The sequence below is a fragment of the Equus asinus genome, chromosome 20 (genome assembly GCF_041296235.1).
Source record: "Equus asinus isolate D_3611 breed Donkey chromosome 20, EquAss-T2T_v2, whole genome shotgun sequence".
NCBI classification, from domain to species: domain Eukaryota; kingdom Metazoa; phylum Chordata; class Mammalia; order Perissodactyla; family Equidae; genus Equus; species Equus asinus.
The window spans coordinates 103,867,362-103,880,575 of record NC_091809.1 but is presented as its reverse complement, the minus strand read 5'-3'; the positions used below and the strand labels follow the sequence as shown (position 1 = coordinate 103,880,575).

The 13,214-nt window shown below is 44.3% G+C and overlaps 1 protein-coding gene across 4 annotated transcripts in view; it reads right to left on the bottom strand.

Moving 5' to 3' along the window:
• Positions 1–13,214, bottom strand: part of NELL1 (neural EGFL like 1) — a 779,413-nt gene that overhangs the window by 37,118 nt on the left and 729,081 nt on the right. For 2 of the 4 annotated variants that reach the window (XM_070491350.1, XM_070491351.1), the window contains one exon: positions 11,212–11,352. The exons of the other annotated variants lie outside the window; for them this stretch is intronic. In XM_070491350.1, coding sequence (XP_070347451.1) covers positions 11,212–11,352 — 141 coding nt within the window. The remainder of the gene's footprint in view (positions 1–11,211; positions 11,353–13,214) is intronic. 4 annotated transcript variants of the gene reach the window in all.

Genomic DNA, 13,214 nt, shown 5'->3' with positions numbered 1-13,214 from the left:
CCCCTTGTTACTCCATCTTTCCAAAAACTCCAAGGTCACAGCGAAAAGGAGGACTTAGAGGAAAACATGAGTGCACTGCAAAGCACCCTTTAGGGAGAATATCAGTCTCTTCCTTGTGTATCACCCAGCTGTGGCTCCGCCCGTGCCAGCCAGCACCCGTTCCTGCCTCCACTCAAGCCCCTCACACCCCCGCCCCCACTTGCCTCCCCCTCTCAGGACTCCCCCAGGGCCTATTCACACAGCACAAGAGTGTCATCGGGCGCTTCTGGAAACCTGCCTCGTTCTTCTAGATCCCAGAGCCTAGATAAGCAACCGGCTTCTGGTTCCTGCTTTTGAGTTGCCGCGGCGCCTCACGTGAGACATCACCTTGCCAATCTTCATTTCCCACAGTGCGAAGGAGAGCAGCCTTCCAGATGCCACCAAAACATTAGAGCTTAGGCTGCAATATGAAAAGGGACGAAACGTCTATTCAAAGGAGAAATCCATTTGTCAAAAACCCACGGACTGGGGCCACTTAGCTTAGGGACAAACCAGCTATATCCCGATAAAGCCTTTAGAAGATCATTCAATACGGGGCAGTAGAACTGAGTGATGATTTACATTTTTAATGATCACAGTAAAAATGTAATAGACAAAAGTCATACTCCTTACAACCAAATTAAATAATAGCATAAAAAATTGCTGGTACTTAAAGGATATGTAGTGTACTCAATAAATTTTTGTTGCAGAACTGGAAATAAACCCACTTTTGAGCAGCTCATTATTCAATGAGATTGGATAGTAGGGTTTCCTGGAAGTCCCCAGAGTAGGCTATATTCATTCTTGAGTTTTCTGTTAGTACATTCTGCAGAGTGCCAGATCCACAGGATGCCTGGGAGGAAAAAGGGTTTTAAAGCCAAATAAATTCAGGACACTTACAATGCATAGTAAAGGCCCTGAAAAGTCCTGCAGTTAATAAGCCAGTTAAATTCTATTAATTTATAATTTCCCAAATAATTGTGCTAATAGGACTCTTTGCTGAAAAATTCCCCAGCATTAACGTCCTAGATCCCGACTTTGATAAATGCTCTGTTGGAGTCATTGCCCCAACTGGGTTTTAACTACTGATGCCAACTGTAGGGAAAAGAAAGAGCTTCAATCAGCCAAAATCACTTTGTTGTTGCTCTCTTTCTACCAGGCAAACACCAGACTCCAGTCAAAACTATAGGGCCTATGAAGCAGAGCGGTGCTTCCTAGTTCAGAGAGGCTGGGGAAAGGAGATAGCACACCGCTCAGGCCTCAGCTGCCGCCTGCACTGCTCTGGCTCCTCAGGTAGGCCTGTCTTTTTGACTCATGAGCTTCCGATCTCCATGTCTGCGACTAGACATCATGTTAGAAGCCCCCACAGCCTTGAGGTCACCTCTCAGCAGGGGAGCACGCTGATATACACAGGTGACCTTTTCAATGGCCACCGTGCTAGATCTCTCTCTTTCGTGCAGATATGCGATGACCCCCAGAATACACTGGCATGAAGCAAAACCTTTATTCCCTCTGTATGCACCTTTAAAATAAACCAAACTAAGAAATCATGGACTTTATACCATGGGCTTATCTATAAGCATAGAATGAAGTAAAAAATGAGGCAATTATTAGAATCATCATCACTATTCATGCCCTAATTAATCCTGTCATTGTTATCTCCAATTAATAAACAATTGACTGGAGGAACTGGGGGATAGAAAGAAAATGGGTTCTTCACGCATGCCATGCAACTTGGTTTATTTCCCCTCATTTGCTCCCTATCTCCCAAGGGATTTTTTTTTCTTGGTGAAGAAGATTGGCCCTGAGCTAACATCTGTTGCCAATCTTCCTCTTTTGGCTTGAGGAAGATTGCTGCTGAGCTAACACCTGTGCCAGTCTTCCTCTATTTTGTATGTGAGATGCCACCACAGCATGGCTTGATGAGCAATGGGTAGGTCTGCACTGGGGATCCAAATCCACGAACCCGGGCCACTGAAGCAGAGCATGCAAACTTAATCACTATGCCAGCAGGGTGGCTCCAAGGGGTTTTTGAAGGTTAAATGGCACACAGTTGATATTTAATAAATAAAAATTTGGCTATTATAGGGCCTGGCCCAGTGTTGTAGTGGCTGGGTTCGTGTGCTCTGCTTCAGCAGCACAGGGTTTGCAGGTTCAGATCCTGGGCGCAGACCTACATACTGCTCATCAACCCATGCTGTGGCAGCATCCCACATACAAAAAATGGAGGAAGATTGGCACAGGTGTTAGCTCAGGGTGAATCTCCCTCAAGCAAAGAGGGAGGAAGATGGGCAACAGGTGTTAGCTCATCTGCCCCCTCCCCCCAAAAAATTTTGTGGCTATATATCATTTGTACAGCAAACCTGCAGTCTGCAATAAAGAAAGCAATATTGTTGTTGCTTACTATTTCAAAAATATGAAACATGTACACAGTTCTTAGAAAGGATGTCGATTAACACTTTCTGAAGGAAGAAATCTAGTTAATCTCTGTACAACCATGAACAATACATTAAATATCTTTGTGCCTCAGTTTCTTTGTCTGTTAAGCATAGATTATAACAATTCCTACCTGATGGAGTTGTTTTGAGCATAATACGAGTTAGGAAACCCAAAGCTCTTAGAAAAGTCCCTAGAACCTGAAGTAATCAACTAATATTAGCCATCATTAATATTTATTTTTGTGTTTCTCCATCCTACACCTAAACCCTACCATCCTTCAAGTCTAATCGTCCCCTTGCAGTTGGCTATGACTGTTCTTTGATTCTCTCTTCCCTAATTACACCTGTTTTATAGTGTTGACCACACAATTTTGTGGTTAATTATAACCTGTATCAGATACTATTGGTTGTTTTGTGCATGTTGATTTTTCTTCCTTAACTTGGTGTTTTAAACTCCCTAAAGGATGAATTGTCTGCATCCTCCATACCACCTAGCTTAGTGTTAAGAGCATAGCAGGGGCAGAGTGGTTAAGTTTGTGTGTTCCACTTCAGCGGCCTGGGGTTCACAGGTTCAGATCCTGGGCGTGGATCTACACACCACTGATCAAGCCATGCTGTGCGGGCATTCACATAGAGGAACTAGAATGACTTACAACTATGATTTGCAACTATGTACTGGGGCTTTGGAGAGGAGAAAAAAGAGGAAGATTGGCAACAGATATAAGCTCAGGGCCAATCTTCCGAAGGACGGACGGACGGAAGGAAGGAAGGAAGAAAGAAAGAAAGGAAGGAAGGAAGGAAGGAAGGAAGGAAGGAAGGGAGAGAAAATGATTAAAAAAAAGAGCATAGCAGCCTTATTTTTATTGACATAGTACATATCACAACATTGCCAAGCTTATGAAGGTTTTTTTTTTTTTTAATAGCTTTCTAATTTTCCTCATCTTCATTTGTGCCCACATGAGTTTCACCTGGCTGGAACTGAGGTCCCCTGGCTCCCTGCTTCAAAGCCTGAGTCCTGCTCCATGGCTGATCACAGCTGCCAAGAGGAAGGCATTTAAACAATAGTAAAATTGCCCCTTAAAAGATACTAACCAGGAGCAGAGGTGTCTTACAGAATAGATCTTAAAGTTAGTTTGAGGTCTCGTTAGAATACTTCCCCAGAAGGTCTGGTTTGAGTTCCAAAGTTCAGGTGGAGAACAGCACACAGGCCTGTCGTGTCAGCCCAGATCAGCTGAGGGTGACCAGGGCACCTGGGGTCCTGCCTGAGTTCAGTGTGGAGAACTCTAATCTGACGTTGTGTTGTGAAGTGTTAATCACCAAAATTGAGAAGTTACACTTGCCTTTCCTGAGAAGTCCCCAAATATACCCAATTTACCCTACATGCTGACCATCTCCAGGCTTACGCATGAATGGCTGGACTTAAAGGGGAGCAGGAAGCTTCCAGAGGGTCTGAGGGGACCCATTTTCACCTAATTTAACTCCTGCAACTGTGTGTTAATGTCCACTGTAATTTCCTTCTGGGGACCCAGAATATCACCTCTATTAGATGTGGGAAAATGTTCTTACCTGTGTCCTGACTCTAGGACAGATAGTTTTCCATATCCATTCCATACTCAGGTGGCGTCTGTCCCTGGTCTGTACATTTGAATGTATTAATGACATGTGGCAATTTTGTGCTATGCAACTGACGTCTCTGAGTCCCCAAACCGCACTCCCATATACTTCACACGGATTCTAGTTAGATGCATAAAGCTGTTTAAAGAGCTCCATGACCAGGTGGCATCTGCCTTTGGGAAAGTTCTTCAATAATAGAATTTATTGCTTTGCTGAAAACCAAATCTAAAGTTCTTTGGCAAAACATCAATTTTGAAGTTGATGAGACCTCACTAAATATTATCAAGGAAGGTTTAGGGGAGGGCTGCTTAAGTGAAAATACTTTATGCATGCATGGGTCTTATTTCTTGGCAAACAGAGAAGATCTGAGTGTCCCGAGATTGATGTGCATGCCCCTGTCTCCTAAACTATCTTCGTTTGAACATCCACAAAGATGCCTTCACCCCCCCAGCAGATCTCTTCTCTGGAATAGAGGAAAAGCACATTTGAGCCTTTCTCTTTTTAAGGATTTTTCATGCAACCTCTTTTCAGATTAGAACAATTTGTATAACTCCTGTTTCCCTTTTTGCTCTGGCTACTAGGCTATTCATAAGCACCTTTGTTCACTCTCTTGGTTAAGATATTTTCCTTATCTTTCAAATATTTTTATTTTGATAACTCTATTGAACATGTGTTCTTTGTATATACTAAACTAATTGTTTTCAATAGGCAGGGGACAAATAAATGGATGAAAATATAATATAATTAGTCAAAAATCTACCTACCACCATTTATCGTACTCTTTATGCCCTGGCACTTCCTTTTTCTACATTGGATTCACATCAACAGTGCAGAGAGGTAGTGACCTCAGTGGCCAGCCAGGTGATGTCACTGGCAGTGTTAAGGTACTATCACATTGACTGCCAAGAACCTGCCACCTTGACACCCTGCCCTGCTCCAGCAGGACAGCCTCAAACACAGCCCTTGAATCCAGTGGGTAAAATAATTCCCAAGGCTTTTGGTTCAGACGCAATAGTGCACTTTCCACATGAGTCTCGCTCATTTTCTCTCCTTGTCTCTTTGCTTTGGTTCACTGACCTCCAGCTGCTCTACTAAGCATCTCTTCTACCTGTGGCCTCATCACTCGTCCCTTCCCTTCCAGAAAGCACCACACTGTTAACATACTAAACGCAGAAGCTGTGCGACCAAACACACCTGGGTTATGGCCTCTGTGTGGAATTTATCAGCTGTGGAATAAATTGGGACAAGTTATCTTAATCCTCGAGACCTTATTTCCCTCATCTTTAAAATGGTGATAGTGAGAGGGCTTCCCCCAATGGTAGTTGAGAGACTAAACTAGATACTGCCTGAAACTCTGTGGCCCAGAGACTGGCCCCATGGTGAGGTGTTCACTTCACGATGCTGGCTAACACTTACTGAGCACTGAAAACCTAAGTGCAGAATGCTCTTTCCTCTGTCGTGTAATCCTCGCAATTACTCCACAGCATCTTAGGAGGCTGGCACTTGTGTAAGCTGCTCTGAGCCGTGCCTGGCACAGAGGAAGCTCTCAGGGGTGCCAGCTCTCATTGGTACTGCTGCTGCTGTCTGCACTGGACAGGAGGGATAGGAGGGGAAGGGAGGTTCAATGTTGACTCTTATGATCTATCACTTGCCAGGAGATTTGCATATAAGAACACTTATATTACCAAAAAATCCACCAGCAAGTATTATTTTAATCATTGTATGCTAAGGAAACTAAGGCTTAGAGAGGTTAAATATCTTGCCAAATGCCGCTCAGCTAGAAAGAGGCCGGATTGGGACCTGTATCCAGGCCTCTATGTACTTAACACCTGCCTTTCCCTCTATCACGCTGTCCCCGCTGAGACCTGCTAACTCCCCACCCCCGCAGTGAGGTTTGTCTTAGGGAGCATCTCCAGGCTCCAGCCCTTCTATCTCTCTCCACTCCTGTGAGAGCTGGGCAGGCCCGAGGCCCTGGGGGTGACAGCAGAACCCAAATCATTCTGAGGCCATTTCAATCAGCCCCGACACATCAACCAGTTAAAATTGCCATCTCCTTCCCCAGAGATTGCAGCGGAGCCTTTCCTGGTTGTTTCATGTTGCTCTGCATGTTGACGACAGTTGCAGCAGCTGCTCCGACAGGAAAATCCTCACTGGGCCATTTATGGTGACCAGACAGCAGGCTTCAGAGTCTGGGAACATGCTCCAGCCGACCAAGCCCCGGGAGCGGACACTAATGGGGGCCGAGCTCAGGTGCCACGTCCCATAAGAACAGCCGTCCGCCATCTTCAAATGCGCCTTGATCAACAAAATGGGTTTTACTGGGATTTCAACATTTTGTTTGATAACAAAAGAAAAATGCATGATTGATACAATTTAGTTCAACACAAATCTATAAAAGACCTCAACTGTACGGTAGGCTGTGAAGAATGGATGAAGAAGACACACCTGATCTGGTAAATAAAAGACATTCCCTAAAACAGGTGCAAATAAACGGCTGTGGGGACCCCTTGGAGGGAGGCTTTGTTTTTTTATTAGAGAAAATCTGTAGTGCTTCTCCACCTTAGCTGGATGTTCTTTCTCATCACTTGGAGACACTCAAAGAAAAAAAAAAATGACCTCATCTAAGTCCCGCAACAGATCAACTGACTCAGAATCTTCAGGCTGCGATGTCGCACCCCAGGTATTTTTTTAAAAAGCTACTCAAGTGACTCTACTGTGAAACAAGTTTGAGAATCACTGGTTTTGGGAGGAGGAGCTCATCAGGATTTTGAGAAGTGGAAATGGGCATATAGGGATGGTCAGGGAAAAGCACGCAAGGAAAGGAGTAGGGAAGGAGAGTGCAGGGTGTGGGCAGAACAGAAGGATTTGAGTGGGCTTCAGGGTCCCCACAGAGTGTGAAAGGGAGCAGAGGAAAAGGAGGTCTCATACGCAGGACCAAGACCACGGAGACAGACTGACATCCGAGGGAGTTTGAATCTTATCAAAATATGTAAAATCATGCTCTTTCTGCATCTCATTGCTAATTATATATTCGTTCTCATTTCCAAATGACCCAGATAACCATGCCTAGATAAAAAAGCAATTGCTCACAACTTCTGTGTTAAAACTGAGAATCGCTGACTCCCACCACCGCGTCTGAACCCAGAGTGCGGTGCACCTACAGCCACAAGGGATCACTACCTTCGTCTTCTCCAAATACCACTTGGCTCATTTTTGTGCATCCCTCTCTCCTGGCACTATAAAGATACACAAGCGAGTGAGAGAGAGAGGGGCTCTGATAAACTCCTTAAGTAGGATGAGTCTGTCTGCCTTGATAATACCCAGGACTAGTCATTTCTTCAAGCATATGATCTACCTTAGAAGAAAGAGGCAGATCTTAAACATTTTTGCTCATGAAATAGTAAATTGTGCGCTGTTCTTTATGACGTCAGTGACACCTGATGCTTACAGTAACTGAGGAAGTCAACAGAGCCGGTGTTCTTATCCTCATCCGACAAAACATGGCAGGGACTTACGGAAGACTGTTCTGCTGGAAGCCTGCTACTGCCAGACTTTAGAATCTAACCTGTGCCATCCCTGCTATTGTCTGGGAGAAAAGCAGAGCTGAGCACATGGTGCAAAACTGCTTTTTTAAAAAAATGTTAAAAATTGTTTTAGATGCTGTTGTTTCTTTTGAAGGTAAGCATTAGCAGCTGATGTTATCTAGGGCTTATTCTGATGTGCTAGTTTTCAGTGCCGTTCAGATATGTTATTGTGATTCGGAACATTTCAGGTCATAGCTTCCCTGAAGAACAGGGATCTTAGCTGGTCACACCCATATCCCCAGAAGGCTTAGCATTGTGCTGCTGGGATGTTTGTGCTCAATAGATTCTTTTTTTTTCTTAAATAAAAGACTCACATGATTTCGTGATATTTAACATATTATGCACCACAGTAGTTGTGCTCTATACAACCAGTTATGTCAAACCAAACAGAAAATAAATCTGACCTGATACGGTTTAACTGTCTATGCCTTCAATCGTTTGACACAGATGCACGGAATGCCCACCTTTGCCGACATCGTTCTCAGGGCTGGAAGTACAGTGCGGGGACACAGACAAGGTCTCTGGCCTCGAAGAGTTTGTACACTTGTGCCAGGAGACAAGTACACACATGTATGCACACATGTAAACCTGGGAATAAAAGATGCTATAAAGGATAGAAAGAGTGACATAATGCAGTGACCAGGGAAAGACCACTTCAGATAAGATGGTCAGGGAGGGTCTCCTTGAAAAAGTGGCATTTGAGCTTAGAATTCAATGAAAAAAGACGACAGCCAGGCAACAAGGCAGGTGTTAAGTGTTCCAGACAGAGCAAACAGCAAAGGCCAAAGGCTCTGAAACTAGGTGAGCTCGTGGTCATGTCCAAGGCATGAAAAGATCAAAAGGCTACCACATACAGGACATGAGCCCAAGAAGCAGGCAGGGACAATATCGCCTCAAGTCTTGAAGACCAGGCAAGAGGTTAAAAAGTTATTTTACATTCGACAGGAAGGCATTAGAAGGTCACGACAAGAAAGAGACATGATCTGATTTATCCATCTGATTCACCAAGAAATATTCTGAACCAAGAGAATGTCCTCAACTACCAAAGAAAGTGAAATGATGGCTATGTTTCTGTCCTTATCAAGACCCATTTACAAAGACATTCCCCAAGTGTGGAAATGGAAGGGAATTCAGATGAACAATTACCCAAATTAAAAATGTCACTAATAAAAACGACTCTAGACGCCAAGGAGCGCAGCTTGCTGGAGCTTGCTGTACAGACCAGGGAGCGGCCTGTGGATGGAGAAAGCACTCCCTCAGAGAGTGCAGGCACTTCTGTTCCCCCAGGGAATGCCGCTCAGCATGGTAGAGAGAAATCAGCAGGTGAGGTGGCTGGAACATTTGTCATTCTAAGGGGGACATTTATGGGAGTGACAGGGCCCTACTGATAATTACATCAGAACAACAGGCATAAACTGGGGCTATCCCTGGCATCTGGGATGTAGAGCCACCCTTGACCTAGGCTTGGGTCTCAATTTACATCAAACCAGCTATGTGGCTGGAGCAAGGTGCCACCCTTCCAGAGACTCTGTTTCTCTGTTGGGCATACGATGAGCTTGCATTTTTCTCCTTTATCGAACACCAGTTACCAAAGGGCCTCACTGGAGAGACAGAAGAATAAAGCCCATTTCCCACTCCCCATCTAGTCAGAGAGCAAACGGATTGTACAGTGGGATAGCAGGAGAAGCTACAGAAACACAGAGCAGGGTAAAAGGTCCAGGGTTAGCAGAGGAGAGGAGCGATGACTCCCATGAAGTCATCAGAAAGAGCTTCCTGGGGGCTGGTGGAACAGGAGCTGAAGGTAGGAAAAAGAACAGAAATTCATGTGTGAATCAACGTGATGAAGGTACAGAAAGGGTCATCTCTGATTCTGAGTTCTGTTCCATTCCAGCCAGAGGGCACAGCATGTGCAAAGGCACAGAGGTGTGTGACACCACGGCAGGTCTAGGCGGTTATAAAATTGAATCAACAAGGTAATCCCTAAGGTCCTTGATGTGCTAAAAAGCTCAGAGTCTCCCCTTTAATGATGTCACATACAGTTTTTTTCAAATGAAATTTTTATTTTTAGCCCCCAAATTTAAAATCACATATGTCAATATTCTATCTTTCTATCTCCATTCCTCAACAGCAATAGCCATCTGATCTATTCCTGTTCACATGACATTGGCTGACACGGAGTTGCACACGTACAGAAGTTCCTTCCTTACGGAAGGCCAAATGTACAGGAAGGACGTGCAGAACCGGGATGAGTGCACACCTCTCCCTAAGGTCACCAATCATTATTTTAACAGTAATAGAAACATGGACGGAGTATGGGGCAGAGTGCTGAATACGCAGGAGCATTTAAGATAATAGTAACTAACATTTATTCAACATTCGACAGATATTAATTCAATCAATTCTCACAACACTCATAAGAACTAGACATGCACATTTCCATTTCACAGATGAGAAAGCTGAGGTAGCGACTGGACAAGGCCTTGCCCGAGGTAACCCACTTAGAAGTGGCAGAGCTGGAATCTGATGGCAGGAAGTTTCGCTCAAGGGTCCATGCTTTTACCAACTACACTGTGGGCCTCTCAAGTCATGTCAAGACTGTAATGGGCAGTTCATGCTGCGTGCCCACTGTTCCCTGATCCATTTTTGCTCCAGGGCAACCCCAGGGGAGAGGCTGGAAAAACACAAAGTGAATCTCAGTACCCTTAGGAAAAAAGATATGCAGTGAGCAGAGACAACACATTTTCAAAATCAAATTCCCATTTTCTAATTCAGCAGTCTGAACTTTGGGAACCGGTGGTCAGAAGGCTTGCCCTCTGGGTCTGTCTAAATCAGTGTTAAGAATTCAGCTGAGTCCACATGACATGAAATAACTGGATTGGCCAAGGTTCTCATGGAAACAATTACATTTTTATCTGTTGTTTGGATTTCATGAACGTTTTAAGGTCTTGAAGGTGAAGAACTCCATCTGTTAACTTCCTTTCCTCAGCAGTTAACAGAACCACAAGCAGAACACACCTTACTAAAGGCGGTAGTAATAGCAACGATAATAAGGTTAATGCAACCATATCAGATGTGTGCAATTCAGAGCTTCCAGTCTTTAAATAGATGCTATCGCATTTAATCCTAACCATATATGTGAATTATTATGCCCATTTTTACATATTCACAGATGAAGGCACAGAGAGGTGTGGTGACTTTTGCAACACAAGAGCTGGGATTTCAATGAAACCGGGTCCCGTCACATTTCCTCCCCTCCCACAGCTGCCTCTCAAACTGTTAAAAACTCCAGCAAGCCATGATGGTTTCCTCTAGAAAAAACAAAATGCTATAGCATACAGACCTAGGCTTTGTTCTTCTGACTGCCCCAGTTTCTGTATAAAAACCCTAAAATCCCACACTGTGTTATCCCTGAATTTCAGAGGGAAGGAATTTGAAAGCTGATGAGTTTAACAAGTGAGTGGTCATATTTTAACACCGGGACCTGAGCAGAGTAACCAAAGCAGGCTGCCCCTCCTGCAAGGTCCACACGGATGAGGGCACCGCTGAAAGCTGCTTACCAATACAGGACTCCCCGGACAGTGAATAGGTCCCATCGTCATGGAAACCGCTTCTGCACTCACAGTGGTACCACCCTGGCAGGTTAACGCAGCGGGAATGGTTGTGGCACTCAATGATTCCCTCTGTACATTCATCAATATCTGCCTCGGAGAAAAACACAAGCCCACCAGGACATTAATTTCTTTTGACACTAACCTCTCAGTAAACACCTAAAACATGCTCATGTCAACATATCAATTAAAACTCGTTAGTCACCTAAAGTGAAAGCCACAGGAAGAACCAAATCCCATCTTTTCCAGAACCCAAACAAATTGGAAGCTTCATTTTTTAATGCTTTCTCACATATTGGACAATAAATGAGAGCTGCCGGTCATGAAGGCATTTCTAAACACAAATTTTGTGTTAGCTTCTCAATCACCAAAAACTCAGTTGAGGATGTTTGGCACAGTTTTGGTATTGAGTGTAATCCTGGATATTATTTGGTGTTCTTTGAAAATATCTATGAACAAGGAAGTTCAGGACACCCTGGGTTAAATAGTGTTAAATTGATGTTTTTTATGTTGCGGTCTCGGAGACTTAAATCTTTATATGACCTGCAAAGCTTAGAGAGGAGAATAACAGGCACTCTTTCCCCCAATTTATTAGGCTGAGGCACACCTTTTTTCACGATACCTTTAATATCTTGTGAAACTAATGTTCTCGGGAGCACAGTCCGGGGACTACTGTTCTAATTCCTTTAAAACTGTTGATTCCCTTGAGGACTTGATTTCTGGGAGTCAATCGCAGCTCCTCATTCCTCAGTGATTCCTGGTAAAAGGAAGTCTTCCGGGTTTGTTGGCTCCAGGACCTGGCCTTTCAGAATCAGCAAATGCCCGCATCATGCATAGATTCTCTGGTCCAAAGGCCTGCCTCTGAGCTGAAGGAGCTGACACCATTGCAGAAAGACGAGCTGTCAATTGTTATGCCAGGGTCGGCTCACTCTTACAGAATCTCTCCATGTAATTATGTCTTGGAATCTAGCCATTGTTGGCTGGGAACCTTCCTCTAGTTCTCCTGGAAATATCTGAACTACGGAAGTCTTATAGGAATAGAAATCTAATTAAGATTGGGATATAACACATAATGAATAAAACGCACTTTGGAGTCTTTTTCAGCACTGCCCTGCTGCAGGCATCAGCTCAGGGGCCGTCAGCTCCTTGCTGATTAATTTCCTTGACAAGTCCTAAGTTGTGCACAGGGCTGGGACTGTAGTTTGAAACCTGTCACTCTCACCTCATGGCATTCAAGCTACCGAGTAGAGAGAGAATGTGAAACTCTTTACACGGGGCAACTCCAGCTTTGCCTTCGACTGCCCACTGCCGTCTTCCGCCTAGTTTATGGCTGGGATCTTTCAGTCTGTATGGTCCTATGACATGTGGTGACCCTTGGGCTTCCAAATGCAATTAGGCCTCAGGACCCAGCGCTTCTTCGGCACCTTCAGCTCCTGCGATCAGGTTGTGTGTACATTTATTATAAATCCCCAGAAAATGCATTTTCAACAACTACCTAGATTGTCATTTCTGAAATTTTACAGCTGTGTGGTTTTGTGGGATGCACCTTGGATCACTAAAAATTTCAAAAATTGAAACAGAAAAGTGACTGGGGGCTAAGTCTCAGAGAGAGGAAGGTCTGGCCCTCGGTCATGGGCTCAGTTCAGTATTTTTGAATACAGGTCACCAAGAGACACAAACGTAACTAGAGGACTGACTTTCAGAGGTAGCTTCTCCATGTGAGGCTGAAAGATCACTCGCTGTGATGAAGCAGCAACAAATTCTACCTCAGATGCTTATTCCCAAGCTCCCAGAAAGGTGGTTATGATCCCCACAGACGCTGTCACTTCTAGACTATTGCCAATATTTAGGTCACGACCATTTAGCCACAGTTAGTGATTCAGAAAACCAGGAAATACAAAAGCAAAAGATTCTCAAGAAACCAAAGCAACCCTGTGTCCTGGTTGGCCTGG